The sequence below is a fragment of the Nannospalax galili genome, unplaced genomic scaffold (assembly GCF_000622305.1).
Source record: "Nannospalax galili isolate Female #2095 unplaced genomic scaffold, S.galili_v1.0 scaffold271, whole genome shotgun sequence".
Lineage (NCBI taxonomy): Eukaryota > Metazoa > Chordata > Mammalia > Rodentia > Spalacidae > Nannospalax > Nannospalax galili.
The window spans coordinates 4,012,038-4,034,922 of record NW_008331789.1 but is presented as its reverse complement, the minus strand read 5'-3'; the positions used below and the strand labels follow the sequence as shown (position 1 = coordinate 4,034,922).

The window sequence follows — 22,885 nt, the reverse complement described above, 5'->3', positions numbered from 1 at the left end:
CAAGCCCTACACAGGATCGAACCAATCAATAATCCAGCCTAATGCACAGGGGAGAGGCTCATGCTGCTCCACTCCTAGCTGAGGAGTCACTGACAACTGACAGCTGCTGCTGGTGTGTGTGGGGGCCATTTTCTTTGGGTATGTGGCTACTGACAGAGGGCAACATTAATTGGACTCAGTGGGTTGTTTTTTAAAAAGACATGAAAGTGGGCGGGGCACATATTGTTGGGGTTTGGGGAGAGTGGGAGGGGGATGCTGAGGTAGATATGATCAAGATACATTGTACATATGTATAAAATTATCAGAGAATAAATTTAAAAAGTACTAAAAAAGAATATAAAAGTGGGATAGTATTAATTCAATTCCATTGTTCCCCAAATGATTTTTGAAAACCACTGGAGAAGAAAACTATGCTGTTTTTGTACTAGATGAGCATCTATCTGCTCAGTTACATGATCTCAAAGTAATAAAGGACTCTTGGTGTATGTACAATTGCATTTCACGGTAACCATATTCAGAACAAAGGAACAATATGGTTTTCTACAAGGGAAGAGCACGTTAAAAAGAAGTCATTGATAAAAAGGGGCTACCAAACACTGGATACACCAAGATGACATATCACCATGATGTTTGAACCAAGATGGTATGTCAAAATATAATAACCCATAGTAAGCAACTTTGACTTAGGTCTGCCTTACCAAGGATTAAACCAGGCTGTTATAGAAAACGCTCATGTTATGTTTGGTTGCCACGTGGCAGGCACTGACTCTAGGAAGCTGCATGCACTCATTTTAGAGTTCACAGATATATCTTCAGCATCCCAGTTCTGCAGACGAAGCTGGGGCTGCTGAGCGCATGCCTGCAGGTGTATGGTGAGTGAGTCACCCTATGGTGACACAGGGATCAGAACCATGACAGTCTAGGCCAGACTCTACAACCATCAAGTCTCAAGATTTTAAAAAACTGAACTAATAAACTCACAGGAATCAACTTCTTACTGCTTTCTGTCAGTAAAATGTAATACTATATTCTTTACCATTTGCAAAACTTACTGTGTTATGAAACAAATATACCTATTTTGTTCTTTGTTTCTAAAATACATAAATAAGGTTAAAACAGATGCCCTTGGCTGCCCCACTCTCTGTACTGCTTCTCAGGCGAAATCCTGCATTGCTAACATTTTAACTGGCTACTACAGAGATTATGGATTTTCAAAATTAAGGATTATTATTCAAATACAAAATAATCTTTCTTTCAGACCCTTAACAAGAAAGTCTGTTTTCACATGTCTGTTAATGAAAAAGGAAAGTTGCAAAAAAACTTCCTCAAGCAGCACCTTATTAAGGTTATCTGTATGCATCACAACCTCTCTAAAACCTAACCTGGCAAATCAGTTTACCTAATTAAAACAACTTGAACCAATCACAGTGTTTGTTCCTCCTCTGCCGGGATATGTCTGGATGACTGTCAGTAAGCATCACAAACGCCCCGAGGAGCTTATCTACACTGCTACCAGTCATCTTAGAGTTGGCTCCTGGGTAACCCTTCAGCTGAGGTCCTGAGCTCTAAATGGCTGTTAAAAGGTAGTTACAATTCCTTTTGCAAATGCTGAAAATCCTTAGCACATGGACAAAATGGAAAAATGCATTTATCTAATTTAGTTTAGATTAGGTGGTTTGATTATGTGTTACAGCAGGACAAGACTAAATAAGATATTCTGCATAATTTAAGATTAAAAAAGGATAGAACTTTAAAAATTCAAGCTAAACTGCCTGTACAAAAAGTAATTCTCTATGTCCCCAAATTTAACCTTCTGTGCTCACAAATGTGCCCACTGTGCCTCTGCTGGGTACTGCAAGCGGCAACTTCAGATCACACAATCTACTGTTTAAAGCATCTCCAAACTGCTTCAAAGTGCTCCTAGGTTTATGGAAACAGAATGATGCAGCAGAGAAAGATGATCCCGAGTAGGCTTTCCCCTCGTCAACAATGCACTGGTAGTGTACAGAAAGATCAGGAGGGAAGAGGCAAATGCAGCAAGGGGAGAGTCCCTGCAGACTTAATTTCAAGTCACTGAGGAAATATGCCAGGGAATCAGCGTGAGTTACTCCACTGTAACATATGTACATTGGAAGAGAGAAGATGAAATTTAAGTACTGCTGAAATAAAAAGTAAAATATTTAATATGATTTACATTTTTAAAAGAGAAGTCCCTTTATAATTTTTAAAGTTAATTGGAATAAAGGACTAAGATCAAGATGTTTTCCTTAACTGGGAAACTGAACATTTTCAATTTTAGGTTTGACTGACACATAGAAAAATAACTACTTAGTGCTTATGTTGAATGACTAAAATCTTTCCTTGTATCTTAAAAGTTTCATCGTATATTATGGAAGTACCAGCTTTATAAAGCTATATTTATATTTGGAATAATGCAAAATAAAAGGTGCTAATATGGAAGCAAGCAAGCTCAGCTGACCACTGTGGTATGGCCTGAAATATCTGCTGCCATGTCGTAAGACCCACAAGTAATTAAGTAATTAAGATTACTTAGTAGGTGATTTTCATGTTGGGTAAAACTGTAGTTACAGCCTTCATGAATAAACATGGGCAAGCTTTAAGAGTAAAGTGAGGACACTAGTGAAGGACAGGGGGATCCCACTTCCAGTATGCTTCCATCTTCAAACAGTTACATCTGCCTAGACTTCTGCTTTCGGAGTATAAGCAGTACTTGTGTGTACTGATGTCCATTTGGCTGAGAGTATAGAAGGAAAAATCAGGGTCTACTCACCACAAGGAGTCCCTGTGCACCACATTCCATCCTATAAAGGAAGTGAAAGTGCTCCTCCCTTCGGTCTGATTTACAAGAGAGAAAGAAAGAGAGAAGGTTGTAACGTTGCTACGCTACTTAGAGCGTCACGGTGAGGAACACGGGACAACAACACCTGATGTTATGAAAGTTTTCTAAGCAACAATATACTGCTCTCCACCATACGGATCAGCCCTGGTGAGAGGAAATAACAGACATACTTGTTTCCCCAGGAAAGATACTAAGAGCTCTCCCTATATACTTTTGTGGTGGCATTAGTCACTCAGGCCAGAATGAAGGGCTTAATTTTGTACGGAAAGAGAAAAACCTATCTTTAATGTATACATGAAGCTAATTTGGGCAGAGCCATCTTGAAAGAGGTAAGGCACATGGAGGAAAGCCAATAAATTAAGAAGCTAAAGAATGTGAAATTCATAGTTCTTCTGTGGAGTAAGAACTTCCTATGGAGTCAAGTCTCAAAAGAAAAAGATATTCTTCTCTCTAATACAAGGAGTAAAAGTCAATGGGGCCTCCCGTAAGAGCTCTGTCTAAAGCAAAGGCAAGGGATCAGAAAACTTGCTGGTACTTATTTTATTTACTCTAATAGCAAAAGAAAAAATTACTCTAGCATTTATTATCTAAATATAATCAACTCACTCAGCACTGTCTAAAATGTTTTAGTAATGTTTTCTTTAATAACGGCTATTGGTTCTTGGTTCCAGATTTTACTATGCTTCTCTGTAATCTCATTTAACATTTAAGTGTGACAGAATTCTAAAGCATAGTAGAAAATTTGGGAAGAAAGAGTGTTCGCAACAATGATAGTTAAATTACCCACATGATTGGCTATTTTTAACTTATTCCACAAGGAAATTTGGAAAGATGATGTTTGATATCTCATTAGCACCTCTGTTTTTCTCAGAAGTAAAACACTTCTTCCTGGAAACCTAGACAACTCATAGAATGAATATAACTTACTTCTGCTTTCTATGTCCTTGATTGTTGAAAACATCCTAACTTAAGAAGGTTCTCAAACATTTTCTCTAAAATGATACTCCTTTGTCTAGGAAAATGTAGAAACATATGAATAAATATGCTTTTAATGAATCTAGATGCATCTGTCTTTCTCTTTTCTTCCTATTAATCATTGGGGGTAGGGAGATTTCAAGACTGCTAATTAATTCATCAGAAACAGATGGCAAGTATTTCTGAGGTCACAGAGGAGTGATACAAGCTTTTTACAGAAGTGGTGAATCCTTTGCAAGCAATGCACCCCATCCCAGAGGCAAGGTAACAGAATTTAGCAGGTTGCAAGTTGGCAAAATGGCCTGCTGGCTGGTATTCAAGATGAAGCCTAAGTTACAGCAGAGGCTCCAAAACATTCCTGGTTCTTGTCCTTGAAAGGTAACATTTTGGATTCAGTTATTAATCAAAAGAACCCAAACCTCAAACCAAAACTAAAAGCCATGTCAAGGTTGCAGAAGCTCTAGGAATAGGCTCAAAGCAGAAAATCTGGGTGCAGGAAGCAGCTATCTGCTTAAGCTGTCTCTCACAGATGCTGCACCATAGAACCCTACAAGTAGAGGAAAAAGCATGCATCTCAAACATGAAAGAAGGCAATGCCATCGCCCTATTACTGATGAGATGTTCAGACAGTGCCATAGTTACTGTTTTCAAGTCAGCATTTAATTGGCAAACACATTTTCCCTCTCATTTTAGAAAAAAATGCAATGAACTAAGGGACCAGGAAGGTAATGCATTGTTTATGGACAGAAGATTAAAATAAAGAGAAAAACAAACATTGGGAAAAAAGTACACATCACTTCTTTTCTGGTTCCTAATTTCTTCTTATCCCTTTGGAAAAACACTCAGACTGAAGGAAAGAGCACTTTTTGCTGGAAAAGATGGAACATGATATTGCTATAGGCAAGAAAAACCAAACAATCTACAACAGCAGTAGAGACCCATGGGAGGAAAGCTGTGAGATGGCCGGATCAGGCTATTTCTAAATAATTTTGTAAAAATAAATGTATTTGAATAGTCCTAAAATACTTGAAAGGTCCTGAACTTGACATTGACATAGCTCTCATATCAATTTTCACACTATCATAGATTTTAAATTCCATGTTTTTAAAAATAATGGCCAGAGATACTGTTTTCACCGTTCACAGAAAATAAACTGTAGCTCATGAACTGAGCAGAAATTACTTAATTTCGACATAGCATACTGAAAGCACTCAGACATTAAAGCAGTATTTTCCCACTCCTGTAGCCTGGCCTCCCTCATGCAGAGCATTCTGATACATAATTTTAAATGCATTTCATGTTTCATGCCATAAATATTAGCGATAGCATGGAATGTATCTTTTCAATTAATCTAAATTGCCGAGTAGTCTTAATAGTAGTAAATAACAGGCTGCCCCTTAGTGTCCTTTTAGCTATAAAACCATGGAAATAAACTTTCAAATGTGACTGAAGTTAATTTAGATCAAAGAGTATTAAAAAAGCTATCATCTTTATGTTCTAAAAAGAATCCTAAAACATTATAAAACAGTTGGATATAGGAAGCATCAATGATTTACAAGAAAGCAAATTGGAATGGAGGATTTAAGACTTCCTATTTTCTGCAATACCACTTAATATTCAGTAATGAAAGATTATTTATTCTAAATGTTTAGATGTCCTGCTTCCCCAAGTGACAGAAAAACACAGCAAAAACCTGTAGTGCAACACAAAATTAGATGCCAGAAGAAGACAGGTCATTTAAGATGACCCCTTACCCCACAGACCACTACCAGACAGCCTGTGACACCTGTGTGCTGACCACACCCAAGGAAGGAGCTAATACAGAAGGAGGAGGCTTTAGGTTGTAAGCCTTTGAATGCATCTCAGAATGCCAACAGAGAACAGAACACACCATGGGTCAAAGAGGAACTTGTGAGCACTGCTGATCAAAGAATAACTAAGAAGAGATCTAACTCATGAAGTAGATGTGAAAATCCCTACAGGGCAGTAGTTATTTTATGCCAGGTCTTTACATCTGATTGATCTAATCTCCCTGTATCTATCCTCTTTGTGCAACCACACATAAAGATTTATATTTGGTAATGATTTACTGATATATATATATATATTTTTTTTTGCGTGCGGGGGGGTGTGTCTTCTGAAAAAGTAAAAAAAAAAAAAAAGTCATGATCTTACTCATCTCTGAATAAAGAAACAAGCATGAGGTGAGGCTATGTTACGTTAGTGTTCAGGTTCCATGGGACAGGGGCCTTTAGAAAGGTTTACTGAATAATCCCAGCATTTGGGAGGCAGAGGCAGGCAGATCTGTGAGATGGCGGCCAACCTGGTCTCCATAGCAAGTTCTGGGCCAGCTGGGCCTACAGGGAGACTCTATCTCAAAAAGAAAAAAGTCCTTCTGAAAAATGCTCCTCAAAGTAGAAAGGGTATACGTGACATATTTCAAAGCTGATATTTGAATTCCTAGAAAGATCTTCCCATCTGGTTAACTTGTGATTAATAAATACATGATATAATCCCTATTCTGGAGGATGGGAAAGGCATAGAAGGTAGAAGACAACAGAACAAGACATGCTGAACTCTCACAGCTACTCTATTTCTTGCAATCTCACTAGGATTATTTTTTACTCTCTTCACGACATGATCATTGCATCATTTCTGTTTACACTGGAGGAATTCCTCCTTCTCAGTACTGATTAAAGCTCACTTAGGGGGACTGTATGGATTATTGCTGAGTATATGCTCATTTTCTACTTCAAAAGAGATTGTGACTTTAGTCTTTTTAACAATTTACAATTTTGTAATTTTGTACATGGATTATTTTTTAACTCAATTTCCATAGTTACAATTATAGTTACAAGTTTTATGTTACAGTGAACATTCACTATAATTAAATGCAGTTTCACAAATTCTTGTCCATTTCAGCAGTTTTAAACTTCTTCAAAATGAAAAGAATTTTTGATTTTTTTTGAATTTACAAAGCTATGACATGTTAGAAATGTAACTCAGACAACTATGCTAAAGCTAAACAGTATCATTATGAAGGTAACTACACAGTGGAAGCATGCTGATTAACCGCACCAAAGAGCAAACTCTGAAATCCTAGCTTCCTGCCCACCATAAGAACAAGAGTGCAGTGAGCGCCACACATGCTTAACATTTTCACTGCATTGTTTTGAAAGAGAAGTGGAAGAAAGTGATATTTGTTGTGGGGTACTGTGGATAAGGCATAACTATGTTGGGCATACCTTTTATATCTCACGGTCTCTGGAGTAACAGTACTGAGCTCTCAATATCCCCTTTTAACAGATGGGGAAACAAGCTTACCACAACCCAGTAGCTGACTGATGTTGGGTGGGCCGTCTGATCCTTCCCATCAGAATGATGGCACTACAGTTCCACACTGTCACCAATCAGCAGTCTGTAACTGGTTTCACAGGCTACTAACACCGATTTTCAAAAGAACTGGAGGAGGAATCCTGCAGTAAGGCTCCTTAGGAGATTCTAATGTCATCTGCCTCCCACTCCCCATCCTCGAACTTGGACCATTCAAAGATGGAGCCTAGGGGGTTGGAGAGCTGGCGCAGCAGTTAAAGGCTCAGGCTCACAACCATAAAAGATGGAGCCTAGGAGACCCAGTACTCCAGGTATAGGCAGGTTGGGAATGTGCTCAGTCTGAATCTCAGTCCTGTGCCCTTACTACTCGGTCATACCGCCTTTCAAATCAATGCCATGTTACTGGCTAAAGCAAAGTTTTAGCTCAAAACCATTTTGGAAAAGAGAGCATATAAAATGCATAATACCATATAATATATTAAAAAGATAAAGAACTTCTGCATTAAACACCAAGCTGTATGAATCAGCCTTATCGTAACAATTTACAAGCTGTAAAAGCATTGAAAATGCTTACTAGACATTGCGAATAGCAATGATCTTAAACTTACCATAAGCCATAGCAAGGAAGAGTGAGGAGCCTGAACAGTGCCAGGAAAACTCTCAAGGGAAGCAGGGTGAACACATAGAGAAAGGCGTCGAGGCACAGGAAGATTCCAAAAAACATGAGCTGCAGGGGAAAGGAAAGAAGCAAAAAGCATGAAGGGGTCTTTAAATAAACATTCAGAGTTTCTAAGCTTTATGAAAAACTAATTCCTCCTTACTGACTTAGGGAATGACATATTAAATGCCCACTAAGAACGATGTTTTGATGTTAGTCCCTTGGCACTGAGTCTTTGGTTTATCATCTACAGAAGTCAATTACTCAAAAGACAAGTTGCCCTTGACAATGGCTGTGACTCAGCTGATATGACTTTCTGGTACTTCCTCAAACTTTAACTTTTAACTATATTCTTCTGTTTTCTATTTATCAGAGAATTTAATAAAATCTCATGTGCACCGACAACTGCCATGCTTGGAAGGCCTTGTTCTTATTAACTGCAGGGCTAATTACTATTTTTTTAACTTCTCCCCTCTTTCTTGTGGACTTATATTTTCTATTTTTACCCATTAAATTTAGTAGGACTACTTCCTAGGAAGAGGGTAGAGTCTTCTAATGGCTTGAAGTAACCACATCAAGGCTGTCAAACTGCATCTCAAACAATGGTGACTCATGCATGCTTGACACAAAATATGGTATGATAATACATATACATATATATCTATCTCAACTATAATATATATAAATATGCCCTCATCATAACACTTCATGTACCTTTAGTTAATAAACTGTCCTACCTGCATGGATTAGCAAAATTCATACAGGCTAAATAGAGCTCCCAACCAAACCCATATGCTAAAGTTCTAGAGATAAGATCTTAAAAGGGGGTGATTTAAGTTAAAAGGAAGCTATTAAGATGGTCCTAATCCAACACTGTAGTTATAAGAGAGGGGACTGAAACACAGACACCCAGAGGAATGACCAGAGTCTGCAGAAGCAACTCTGTTGCCACCCCCGGCTTCCACCTGCTGCATTTCTACCTTCAGCTGTCCATTCTGTGAGACTTGCTATGGTAGTCTTAGCAAATTAAAGTATACATATTTTAAAAAGTAAAAATTTCATTAATTCTTGACAAGAATGCCTAAGAAACATATTGCCCATATATGTAAGATTTCTTAATCTGCATATACAGACTCTAATAGCTTTCTCCAATGATGCAGACCCATGAACGACAACGGAAGCACAATGTTAACCAGAGCTATGTGGTATAGTCTACAGCTTTAAACACCTTTCCTGACATAACTGTTGGTGTGTTGTGCCCATTTTGCATCTGTTTTCGCGTTTACACAGAGAGTACTGCAGACTGAGCAGTGGTTCTTATTTCAGATCTCCGGTCTTCCAGAAACCTTTCCTATCTATAGCTACAAGAAGATTCTTGGTGTGTGCACAAGAACAGAAGACACCAGAAGAAGAGCATGCACCTGTCCTCATGAGCTTTTGCTGGGATAAACAGTATTCCTTCAGACAACATCTGTGAGCTGTCACTGTGGACAAGTGACACGCAGACAGCAGAAAGCAGGTGTGGCTCCTGCCCTCAGGAAGCTTGTAACTGTCAGCACAGGAAACACTGGCCTATATGTCAGTGCAGGGCTAACAGCTGCCAGGGCAGACCTGGGTGTGCAGGGAACAGAAATCTCCCACCCTGGGGAGATTTAGAAATCTCCCTTAAATAATTTCCAAGGAGATGTGCATGTGCCACAGAGAGAAAGTGGACTGGGCAGAAAAGATGGGCCTGAGGTGGGGGAATTTATTAAAATGTGTATTTAAAAAAAATTACTTCAAAAAAAATCACAGGCTTAATTAGTGAGGTAGATTCTGCAATTCCTGCGAGTGAAAACAGTCAAAGGACAGAAATGTTCACTGGTCTCTGCCTCCGGGGGACCTCATTGGGTAGGCACATTGAAGCCTCTGCCTGTGTGCATGGACTAGTCCCCCTCACCTCTACTCTCACAGACAGCAAGGCAGCAGGCACAACTCTTCAGTGACACTGAGCAGAAGAGGCAGGACCAGGGTGTTAGGCTGCAGAAAACTGAAGCATTTTCTATGTTCAAACTCACCACCGAATTTCTAGTCTATTTACACTGAAAAAAGATTTCATATAAGCCCTTAACATTAGATCTTCAATGTTGAGAATATTATAAAATAGGAATGCTTCTGTAACATTGCAGGTCAATACACATGAGCTTGTGAAAATTTCTACAGCTTGCTCTTACACATTTACACTGAAACTACTAATATTGCTTTTAGTCATTCAAAAAATAATTGCTTCAAAAGGAATAAATAAAAATGCCAGCTTCTGTCCATGGGAAAAGATTTTTCTTTAAAAAGTTGAGTTTCCTTTTTGACAAAAATCTTTGGCCCCCTTGCAGAGGACCGGAGTTCAATTCCCAGCACCCACATGGCAGCTGACAACTGTCCTACTCCAGTTCCAGGGGATCCGATGGCCTCTTCTGACCTCCACAGGCATGGCACAATATGAACGCACTTAATACATCCAGGCAATACACTCATACACATAACATAAAACAGTAAAAAAGAAAAAATCTTTGGCACCCTCCCTTAATATCATTTGAAATTTCAAAATAAGTAAAATGCTATGGCTAAAATGAAAGACTAAATAATGATTTCAGAATGTAGTTCTTCAAAGTATGCAAATCCTCCTCTGAGATTCTGAGTACTACCTTCTCCACCATGGCCACCAAATACCACCAGTACAGCAAGGAATTACCATCTGGAGTGCCGGCTTTCCAAACAGGAGGCTTAGAAAAGCGCTTCCTTTTCTTGTCCCAAATGCCCCTTTTTATAAAGTCCTGGTCCTACGCCTGAGGATAAGAGGTGCTAAGGAAAGATGTTCCCCGAGGAGATTTTAATATTGTGAGCTGGAGGCAAATGATACAGTGATTGAGTAAAGTAGTGAGTCGTAAGCCGTGTGCTTCGGACATTCTCAGAAAGATCAGGTTTTGTAGTGTGTATGTTGGGAAGTGGTGGGGACACTGGGCATATGCACCAGGGGGAACAGGAGAGGGAGAAGCTTCAGGAACACTTCCCACAGAGGAAACAAGATGCACACTAGATTTTTCCAGGCAGAGTAAAGAGGACCAGAATTCCAAAGGGAAGAACAATGTGAGCTGTAAGATGTGAATGCAGTTGCATAAGAGATAAAAAAAAAATCCCACATTAATAGTTAAGGAGCTCAACTTCTTACCCTAATGCTCCAGCAGTTTGCAACAATCCCACATGTGGGATCTATTAGAACAATATCAAGGAGAATGAACTATCAATAAGAAAATCTACAAATGATTGACTTTAAAATTAATTACTGCACATTCAAAGACATTCCTAAGGTGAATCATTTTTTATGCACATGAACTCAACAATTCACGTCCCTAAGAAGTCTATGCTCTAGGGACAGCCAATAGGGACTGCTGGATCAGGTTCCTCTGTGACAGGCAAGTTTTTATGCACATCTGTCACCACAGAAAAAGGAACCTTTACCAATGGTTTCACAATGATCACAATCTTTATCTAGTGCATTTAATACTAGACATTTCATGAGAGGAAAATTAATTGAAGACTTTAATTTGTAAAATGATTATGTATGATAAATGATCTTGATCCAGTGTTGAATATCACTATATCCTAGGTACCTAACTCATGCTAACCTGCTTAATATTCTTAACAACCCACGTGACAGGACTACTAGTTGGTACTCTGAATGGGACAGACAGGGCAGAGAAGCTCCCCGTAGTAGGGTAGAAGTCACCCAAAGACCAGAGGCCTTCACAGCCGCTGCAGGTGTAGGCACCCAATGCAACATGAGGCTATGGAGGTCGGGACTCCTAGGTTGCTCTCCCACCATGATGAGCCTCACGGCTGCGGGTGGCTATGGTGCTGCCATCATTGCCTCAAGCAGGGGGTAACACACTCTAGAGAGAAGGGGAAGAACATTAGCCAGAGCTGCTGAAGTCCCGAGACAATCTGTACGAACCTTCCTAGTTCCAAGTAGCGCTAAGGGCAAAGACCTGAGCAAAGGTGCAGCACAGACAATGGCTGAACCACAAGATGGATTTAGGAGGATTCTTGTGCTTGTGCGGGATAGCTTTAGTTGTCAATTAGACACACCTGGGAAGAGGGACCCTCCGTTGGGGAATTTCCTCCACTGGACTGGTCTATGGCTGTCTGTGGAACATTTTCTTGCTTGTTGAGTGATGCATGAGGGCCCAGCCCACTGTGGGCAGTGCCACCCCTGAGCAGGTGGTCGTGTGTTGTATAACAAAGCAGGATGAGCACTGGCTTCAGAAACAAGCCAGTAAGCAGCGTTCCTGCGTGATCTGTGCTTCAGGTTCCTGCCCCCAGTTCCTGCTGTGGCTTCCCTTGATGGTGGACTGTGCTTGTAAGCCAAATAAACTCTCTCCTCCCCAAGTTGGTTTTAGTCAGTGTTTTTATCACAGCAATACAAGGTAAAAAAGGCAATTCTCTAAACATGTTTTCACGAAATTAGAATCTGAGAGGATAGCCAAGCGGTCACTGCCACAAACTTGGGTCTGAGTAAGTAGCCCATCAGTGTCAAAATGAAATCCAGAGCTGTTTGACTGAAATAAGGTGAAAATAGCTACAACTACATTTAATTCACGTCTTCCACTGACAACAACAAAGTGCCACATGTCATAACTAAGTTCATCATGATGAAATAAAACTTTTGAGTTATTCTGCTTAAATGTTAACCTTACCTACCCCTCAAAACAGCCAGAATTAAGTTTTCCCAGTAGACATCTAAAATTTCTCGGTCTTGGAATTTTCCCATTTGTGTCCGTTTCCTCTCTTCCTCAGAGGCAAACTCATTAAAGGGTCACAAGACTATCAGGTCTCTTGAAATGACCCTGTCAACCTTCTAATGTTAGATGAAGAAACTAAAGCCCAAAGGAGACTCAGTGCCTTGGTCAGGCCCCTTGGCTACTACAGACTAGAGATGAGACGGCTGCCGATGCTGGAGCCACAGGATTCTTGTGTGCTGGTAACCTGTCTTCCTTTTAGTGGTAGTCAACACTGGTCATAACAAAACTCCATACCCAGGAGTGTGGTTTGAATGTGAAATTTTTCTCACAGGCTCATGAGTCGACCATTTGGTTCCCATCTGGTACTATTTTGGGAGACTCCAGAAACTTAAAGAGGTACAGCCTAGCTGGAGGAGGTAGGTAGGTTACTGAAGATTTGTCCTTGGGGACTGTATCCTGTTCTGGGTTCCTTTCTTTCTTTACTTCCTGTCTACCATAAGATGAACAGCCTGACACAAGCAACAGAGCCAATGACTATGCACTGAAACCTCTAAAAGTGTGAGCCAACTAAATTCTATATTTGTTTGTCAGAGTCAAAATAACACATGTAAATATATATATGTATACACACATATTATACCTTCAACCTGATAAATTTACAGCTCATAAAAATTGCTAGATTTCCGAGAGGCAGGAGACTCTCAAGTTTGAGGCCACCCTAGGCTATGTGGTAAATTCTAGGCCAGTCTAGGCAATTTAGTGGGATCTGGTTTCAAAGAAAAACAAAAAAGAAGTGGGGATACGGCTCAGCGGTAGGGTATTTGCCTACCGTCACAATGCCCTGTGTTTAATCCCTAAGAGTCATATAATCTGTTTAAACAGGTAATGATTAAGATTCTTTTTTAAAAAGTAGTTCCACTTAAAACTAAGCAGTTGAACTTAATTTTTATAAAAGTGTATTAAAAAAGTATAATGTATAAACTATGTTAACAATGAAGTAAAGGACTTCCAAAACCATGGAATTATGAGGCAAAAATACACTTTCATTTTAGTTTGACTTTTTATGATAGGCAAGGTTCATAAACAAGAAGTAATCTTGGTAAAAGCTTTACAACAATAACTATTGTTATAACCTGCATCTGACCTGTTTAACACAAAGAATAAATGACATAAGAAGTAAATAAATCAACTGAAGATTTTGCTTTGCAGAAGGACCACGCACCATACGGAAGGTTTCTGAGCTCGCCTCGCTTATTTCCACAGCAAGGATGGCTGCGCTAGTTTTTCAGAAGCAGAGCTCGGTGGCTGACTCAAGAACTGCTCTTAACCCTCTCCTCTATGGTTAAAACCTAACATTCTCTGTCTTCGTCTCCCTTAGAGTGGCGATGGCTAGGTAGCTCAGTCTGGTGAACAAGACAGAAGTAGAAGTATTGAATGAGTCCTGAGAAAGCTTTAATTCTCTATGAAGGGCGGTCAAAAGGTAGTACTATAGAGTTGTCATGTTTCTGTCAAAAATCAACAAGCTGGAGAATCAAAATCTAACTGACCAAGAATGGCACACTAGAGAGACAAAGAGGCTGGGATCCACGGGCTGTTAACATGCTGGGACAACTGCGACCTCTGCTCAGAAGAGCAAGAGAACGAGAGAGTGTCTTCCACCTGATCAAGCCTCTGTTAGCTAAGTTTTCTGTTACACAGAGCTAGAAGGACTCCTAAGGAATATACCTTCCAAGGCCTGGGTCCTGAACTATTTAGCCTGACCATTCATCAAAACCTGAATCAGCCCATCTTTCAGTCCTACCAGCTCCTTGCTATCTAAAAATGCCCATGTCTGAGTCTTTCCAACACACTCACCCACACTATGTGGCATGTGCCCACATGCCCTATGATGTGTGTACAAAATCTACCTCTATCTTTTCCTGCTTTGCCTCTCATTTCCTTCATAAGCTCTGCCTGTTCCTCTTCTGCAGGCTTACCTTCTAAGTGAACTTTTCCTTCTTGAAATTCTTGTAGCATTTTATTCATACTACTTAAATGCGCTTCCCACTCTGTATCTTCTATAACAATTAAATTACCTATTATTTCCCACCACGGTATAATCTGAGTTTTATGTTTATCTATGTACTTCCATGTTGCCTGGAACATACTATAAGTAGATAAAACAGAACAAATCAATAAATAAGTGATGTTTATCTGCTTAACTGAGTATTTACAGATCAGAGAATTTTAGAAAATACTATGGTGTGCATTTCCTAAATATTGATTGCAGATTTGGATGCAGAGATGACAAAATTAGCCCTTGGACAAGAGATAATTGTTTATTTGATGCACAGTAAATCATTTCTGTGAAGTCAAAATGTAGAGCATATCCTAGCACCTATCTCCATCAGCAGGTAGGTGGGAAGTGAGCTCTGTTTGGAAGTCAGCACAGGGATTCACCACACAGGAGAGCAGAAGACATAGGACTTTAACAGTATTGTCTTGTCGTAGCCTCGTCTCCAGCTGCATCTCACTGGGGCTGGACTCTAGGGTGTCAACTATGTGCAAAGTCATGTTTAACAGCAAGCAAAGTAGAAAGACTTGAAGTTAAAGTGAGCTAAAGACAAGACCCAGGGGAGTCTTGGGAGACCAGGTTTCTCCCAAGCATCTCCCACTATACCCTTAAAGCTCTGCAATGAATCGGGTTGAAGAACTCCCCTGATCCAGGGCAGGTTAGGTAGGTGTGTAAGTGCTCCCTACAAGATGCTGAAGTGAAGGGCTAGTAAAGATTTTAAAACACAGTCTACAGTGTTCACCTATGGTGAGGAAGCTAATAGAATTACTCAAGACTCACAGCTAAAAGTTGTGGGGCTCAGATTTAAAGCCAGCAGCACAGCTTGGCTCTAGAATTCATTACTCAGGCCCTGCACTCCCTGGCATCTCACCTCAGAATGCAGAGAAACTGTGGTTCAATGGCCTTGGTTTTATGGGAGAGAAAATAAAGCTCCCCAAGAGGACCACAATGCAGTCAGGGCAGATCTTATCTCAGATAAGAGCACAAATACTGGGAGGGGACTAGGCGGTGTTGGTGGAAAAAAGAAATGAGCTCCCTTCTAGCAAGCCAATGGAATGCTCCAACATTTTATGTCTTACAGCAGAAGAATCTGGTTAAAAGGTGTTAATGAGAGGTTGGCAGCACCATTTCAAAGGCAGATCGCTTGTCTTTACGAAGCATCACTGTACAGTTGTTAACCCAGCAGCAACAGCACATAAAGGTCTGTGATTATTTTGTTCCACATTAGTAAACAAGCTTAGTAAGAGATAATGAGTTGATTTTTTCTTTCCTTTGACCTTAAGTAGAAACAGCCACATGTTTTGTAGTACCTGCAGCTTCTGCAGAAAGAAAAAAGTGCCCTCTAATTTTCACTCTCTTCTAGATAGTGTTAGGTGACAATTATGATAGAATTTACCAAGAAAACAAGAAAAAAACCCAGAAGGTATTATACATTGGCATAGATAATGTTAACTAAAAGGAAGGCAGTAAAATAATTTAGATTAACCTGAGGGCTTAGGTAGGCTGTCAAGCTTAAAGACCCTACTTGTATAACATACAGGACTAAGAAGTTTATGCTGTTAGGTGAGAACTTCAAGACCAGTATTAAGCTTACACCTAACTCTGCTTTCTTCTACATCTCACTTGATCTTGGAGGTCAAGGAGAACTTGTTCTCAAATGAAAAATCCAACATCCTTTTGCCCTTGTAAGCTATAAAGCTGAAGTACTCTTTTTGAGACAGACTTTTTGAGACAGAGTCTCCCTGTAGCCCCAGCCGGCCTGGAACTCACAATGTAGACCAGGCTGGACTTGAACTCATCGAGATCCACCTGCCTTGGCCTCCCAAGTGCCGGGATTAAAGGCAAGTGCCACCATGCCCGGCCTAAAGCTGAAGTATTCTTTAAGGAACTAAATCAAACTTTCCTACATAGAAGTACATGTTCTTTCATGGAAGTCCCTCTCATGAAAAGCAAAATAACTGGGAAATGAGGGCAGAGTTAACTTAGCTCTTTGGATATTATACATTTAGTCATCATAGAAATTAACACAAAGGTTCCTAAATAACACTGACCCATGGTACAGGCAATGCTCTGATGCTGTTGATTTCTTCTTTTAAAGAAAAAGCAAATCCTGATGGCCATTTATCATATACATTACTTGACCCTGCAGTGTGGGCCTAGTTTAAGAGCACTTGCTTATCCTTCAAGACCTGTGGGCGTTTTCCCTAGGAGGCAGTTTATGCTCAAGGAACAACATGAAATAGTCATGCCGCTTGCCATCAATGTTGCTATGAAAGAGAATGGATATGTACACTGGACCTGCCTCTGATGAAGAACAGAATTAGTGGATGTTGCCACTGTCACATAATGGTTAACAAAGGGGTCAGGCATACACAGCCCCATTGTGAGGCAGACTCTGGTTGCATTCTTGAAGTCCGGCTATCGGTGCAGCCAAATCCCTCTATGGAGAAAAATGGCATCCAGGACTGCTTACTGGGAGAGAAACTTTCCCAACGTGAAGGGTTGAGGCCAAGTGGGTACAGGCTAAATGTGCTGGCCTTGTCCCCGACAAACTGAGGCCCTAGCAGATCATCCCTTTACCTGCCTCTGCACTGTGTCCTAACACTTCCAGGCCATGGCTTATCACTGGAAGAAAAAAGTGAGACTTAAAAAGCAGCCTAAAAATGTTTTCAAACATAAGAATTGGTTTCAACTTTTATTTTCTTCTCATAAGAAACACCTGTCTCACCTTGCCTCCAGCCCTAGACACAATCTTAGCTAAATCCCTAAACATAAAATGCAACTGCTGTAGTGCTGAGGGAGGAGTACTGCAGAGCCAGCCTCTCAGTGTTCACCTCCTCCTCCTCCATCAGTCCCTCAGGCTCCTCCATGGGACCCTCGTCCTCCCTAGAAAGGCAGCAATGCACTAAGTAAGCATGCACATGGACTGACCCTCAGCAGAAGCTGCAAAACCTCGGTCCTCGCTCTCGCCACTCTGAAGGCTTACCTCACCAAATCTCACCCAAGTACAGGACTCCCTCAAACCTCGCAAGTGGCACCCCACAATCTGGCACTTGCTTTTTCCCAATGTGTGGATTATCAGAATAAAAAGAACATCAGCCAAACCAGCTGGGTGGCTGCTTCCCACGGCCTGCCACACCTCTTGCTTCACAGCTCACAAACAGAGCAAGCCAAGGGAGCTTCCCAGAGCCACTGAATAGGAAGTGTGATTCTGAGGAAAACAGCCAGACTGGTACAAGCTACATGTTACTATAAAAGTTCATGTTTCCATACAGCGAAGCCGAATTATCTCATACATCTTTCTTGTAACAAGGTTTAGAATCTCTCAGGACTCACTAACTCCAGCAGTGCCCAGAGGAAAAAGAGCTTTCTTATCCTCTGATTGACCTGGAGAGACTGACAGGCAAGGGGGTGAAATATGGGAAGACCCAGTGTTGTTTTTCTATGTTTATCCTTAATGTGATATTTTCTGTGACAAGGGTTAAACAAATCATCTTTTTTTTTGAAGATCCTGTCACTTATGTCTTCAAATACAGATATTCTAAGAAACAGAAACCTTACAAAAGCCTGGAATTGAGTAAGTTGCCATGCCAAATGGAAAGATCCCTGCTATTCTAGAAAAACATAATGAAGGGACATTTGAGAGTACAGTGGTGGGCAGTAATTCCCTTAGAGGTGACGCAAATACGGTTTAGTATGTAGCAAAGTTAAGATTTGGATAGATTCATCAATATGCCATCCCTATACTAAAAATGTAACTTTTATAAGCTGTTGTCCACAAAAGAATTCCTATATCCCCAAACACATTTACTTACTCACACTTTCAAATGATGTCTGGAAATGAAAAACAAATAGTACCTTTTCCAGTTCTCTGGGTATTCGCAAGCAGGTGTACACTCTCTCTCTCCGCTCTGTGTATTTGGCCTCATTATGTTCAAGGAAGTAGCCTCTTGTTAGCTCAGCACTGAGGAACCGCAACAATGAGAGTTCTATAGGGAAAAGAAAGTGACACACAACAAAAAGGACTGTTTATCAAGGAACCCACAGGCTAGCTGGGGCCACAGGTAATACACACATAACAAAAAAAGAACGAAGCAATCTATACGCCTGTACCTACAAGAAACTACACTCAAATGACTAGCAAATATTGCTGGAGAAATTGCTGTTCCATGTTGCAGATATTCAATATGGAAGGGATAGTTACGAAGAGCCAGAAGAATCAGAAAAGCATCTTTCAAGAACACAGTCCTTGGCCTCACTTGACATGGGACGGGACGACAGACACAGGAAAAAAAAGAGCAACTAGGCAGACTCCATTGAGCAGAGAGTCAGGCAGCCGAGGCAGCCCAGACCCCTCGAAGGCACTGTTTTCATCTCCAGACTGTTCTAGGGCAGTCACTCAGATGCCAGTCAATGGCCCCAGCCTCGGGCCAGCCCCAGAGATCCTGCAGAAGCTGGTCAGTGGTGGCGCTGCTCTCCAAGAGGAGCTAGTCACTAGCTACACAAAGCACAGCCTTCCTTTGCTAGGGCCATTCCATTTGTCCATGTCATTTGTTCCTCTGACGCAAATTCACCAACAGATACCCCATTTAGTAAAGGAAAACAAGGCCAAAGGAGGTGAATGCATTCTCCTCGGCTACAGGGGAACTGAGGTAGGATGCTAAGGTGGCGATGCCCTGCCCCAGCTCTTTCCCCAACCCCATCAAAACAACCTCTCCACACCCCTTACTATGCCAACACTTCTCCTTCTACAGGAGGCCAAATTCTCTTCCAGAACTCAGGAAATGAAAGGCTTCAAGCCCTTTTGACTCTAAGCTAACCTTGTGGTCTTTCTACTGAATGCAGTACTGAAGGGTGGGCAAGAGGTGACAGTCCAAGCAGCCTCAAGAAACCCTCAGGGGAAGCAGACTTAGTGGACGGTCTGAACACTGGGTGCAGAAGAGTTTACCACACTGGAACAGATCCTTAGCTCTGGAGTTTGACATCAAGTGGCTTGCTCATCATGCTTGAGGTTTATGGTCCATAGAAGCGGACACGCATACAACTTCTAAACACCAGATTCATAATGCTACTTGGTGAGTTAGTGAGGCACCAAGAGATGCCTTATCTGGAATTAAAATGGTGGATGACAGGCCTTCATGGGGAGAGTGCCACCATCTCCCCATACCATCCCAGACAGGCAGGCCTCCCACCTTCTCCTCTCAGCACACTACAGTTAAGTCACACAAGTAAAATGGACACAAGGTGTAAACATTATTGCTTGTATCAACAGATGTTCAGACTTAAAAGGCCACAGTGTAACCTAATCCACAGAGAGTAAACTTTGGGCTAGCAACTTTCTAAAACAATAACAAAATGTAAAGAGAAAACAAAGGCTGGTGTATGGCACACGAGAAGAGCTAATACTAGTGAAAGATTAAAAGCTATGCCCACATTCAGATCAGTTTTCCAATTACAAAGAATGTTCTAAATAGCTAGTGCTTATGTCAATTCTTGAAGTGTTTCACAAAAGAAATACTCAGAGAGCAAAGGCATGCTACACAGCTTTAACTGAGCTCAGAATCTTGAACACACACACTTCATCACCACCTCTGTCTGAGCAGCAGCTGACCCATGCCACCGAAGCCCAGCTTTCCCCTCAGTGGTTCGCTCCTGCCCCACAGCTGACTTTTGGCTCTTCCTCCTTCTCTTCCTGACCCTTAGGTGCCTGCAGGTCAAGGTATCTTACTAGCTATAGCCCAATAAATGGGGAGTTTCAGTGAAATGGTAGCTATCCTTGAAAACCCATTTCTTAAATATGTCCCCAGTTACCTTTCTTTTGTGTGAGCATGTGTGTGCTGATGTATGTGCACTGTGTATGTGGAGGCCCGAGGATAACTTTGGGTACCACCACCTTTTTGTTTCTCTTTTTTTTGAGTTAGGTTCTCAGAAGTAAGTTAGGCTAGCTGGTTGGCCAGAGATCTACCTGTGTTTGTCTCCCTGGTTTTGAGAATTCAAACATGTACCACCATACCTGTTTGCTTTCATCTGAGTTCTGGGAACTGACCTTGGTTTCTCCAAGCACTTTATCAATTGAACTACCTCTCCCCAGACCCCTGCCGTTTCTTTTTCTTGTTTCCTATACACACTTTCCTTGGACAGTCTAAATCTAAAAATATCTGAACTGTAAAGATACCACATCTTCAGCTCTGACTCCTGAGCCATACTTCTGACAGCCTCTTGGGCAGCTCCATCTAGACATCACACAGAGTGCTTATCACTTGCACAGTGGATCCTAATATTTTCCCAGCTACCTTGGCCCTCCTGGAGTCCCACCTTCAGGTCAGGGCATCACGGAACAGCTGCTATACTGCTGGCACCCCACGCGGGTTCTGACGATGACCCACTCTTGTCTTACTGACTCTTCCTCAGAGACCAGAACTTCTACACTCCACCTCAATCTGATCCTCATCCTCTCCCTCAGGTTGCTGAAAAAGCTTCCAATCCTTCCTTCTTCTGGCAAGGTCTCTTATATTATTCATATTACTTTCATTTCCCCAATGCCAGTTCACACTCTTCCTTGGCTTCAGAGTTCCCTTCCAGTTCCGTTCCAGTTCTCCGAGTGAAGGTGCTCATGTGCCTCTGCCTTCTCTGTGACGACCCCCCTACTTCCCCCAGAAAGATCTTGTCCTTTCCCACACACTCCCACAGCACCTGTGGCCTGTGCTTTACTGCAGGAAGTTACACCCCTTTTCTTTCTGGTTTTCTTTCACCTTCTCTGGGGCCCAGAACATGATAAATGTTCAACAAATGCTCGATAAGAGGATAAAGTCAGGAAAAGTCAGGAGTGTGGAAAGGGAACAAATCACACAGAGAGAAGCTAAAGATGACAAGGGAAGGGAGAGGAAGGGGACAGCCAACGAGCACAAAGCTGTAAGATGCAGCAGTCAATTCTGGTCGGTCCACCCGCCCACCCCAACCCCAATCAGGAGGCAGGCAGCAAAAGGCAGAACTGATACTCAGAATGGAGGAAATGATGAAAGGTAAACAGTCAAACTAGCTGGCAGATGACCTACTCGTTCTGATAGAACTTTTGGCACTGTCCATCCAATTTTCTTCAACAGTGACTTTATTTAAAGATGATCTATAGGAATACAAAAAATAGAAGTAATCCAAGCATCCAACGTCAGTGGAGCTGCTCAATAAACAACAATGATATTCAAATCAGAAGTAGAAAAGGAAAAGACCACTAGTCCCTCAAGACAGTGGAACTGATGACAACTGGTCTGAGCTGGCAGTCAGTGTGCAAGAGCACATGCTCAGCACAGGATGTGGAAGCATGGAGCCTCAACTCCATACAGGCTTCAGTGATTGTGATCATAGAGGACAGCCCAGCAGGGCCAAATCTAACCCTGGAGAAGAGCTGCCCTGCATCACACCAGTAAGGGCCCCGTGTACAGACATGGGGAGACCTCCTGTCCCCACAAAGTTCAGGGACAGAAGGTAGGCAGACCAGAATGTGTCTTCTGGGTTAGAGACACACACGGGTCATTACACAATAGCTTTCTATTTTAAAAAGCAACACCAAACCAAAAGGCTTAGAGGTTACACCTTGCTTGCTAGGAAAACTCTCTTCAACATGTGTCCACCTTGGTGACTACTGAGGTCGATTTTTTTTTAACCAGAATCACTGTTTGTTATGGTCCGCAACAAAAACACGGGGCCAACAAGAAGCAGGGTCCAGTACCAGCTCGCCCACCCTTCAGGCCCATGATCCTGGTCAAGCCACAGATCTCAACTTCACAGAGAAAAAAACTGAGTCCTGTAACAGCTGTTTCCGTCCTGCCTTCCACACAGACCCGAGGCACTTGACAGTATTTGTATGAAAGCCACAAGTCATGATGTCATGCCATGAACTTCCTGTCACAAGTTCTATAGCATTACCCAGTTATGGTTTGGTCATTATCTAATGTTTATAAATGTGATTTCTGAAATCTTGGTTCTATGGTTGAAAAGTAATACTACAAATATATCTGTCAAATGATATAGCCTGAGTAGTTTCCTACAGAGTTTATGATATTAAACAAAAATATTTCAACTATATTATAAATATAAAACAGCATTGTATGAGGAATCTGTCTCTAAAATAAGAATTTCAGTATTAAACATCGAGTTAGATTCTATATATTTTTTTTTTTTTTGTCTTTTTGAGACAGGGTCTCCTTGTAGCCCCAGCTGTCCTGGAACTCACT

General features: G+C 41.3%; 1 protein-coding gene across 4 annotated transcripts in view; it reads right to left on the bottom strand.

Annotated features, from left to right (window-relative positions):
- Tapt1 (transmembrane anterior posterior transformation 1) overlaps positions 1-22,885 on the bottom strand; it is a 63,656-nt gene that overhangs the window by 37,224 nt on the left and 3,547 nt on the right. For 2 of the 4 annotated variants that reach the window (XR_001872304.2, XM_029560517.1), the window contains exons 1-3: positions 21,710-21,773; positions 18,513-18,643; positions 7,777-7,895 (exon numbers count right to left, since the gene is read on the bottom strand). Coding sequence is in view for 3 of the 4 variants with exons in the window: in XM_029560517.1 (XP_029416377.1) it covers positions 7,777-7,895; positions 18,513-18,643; positions 21,710-21,740 (281 nt within the window). In the remaining variant the exon portion in view is untranslated. Of the gene's footprint in view, positions 1-7,776; positions 7,896-18,512; positions 18,644-21,709; positions 21,774-22,885 lie in introns of those variants that run through there. The other 2 variants (XM_029560518.1, XM_017796553.2) reach the window with 2 other exon arrangements.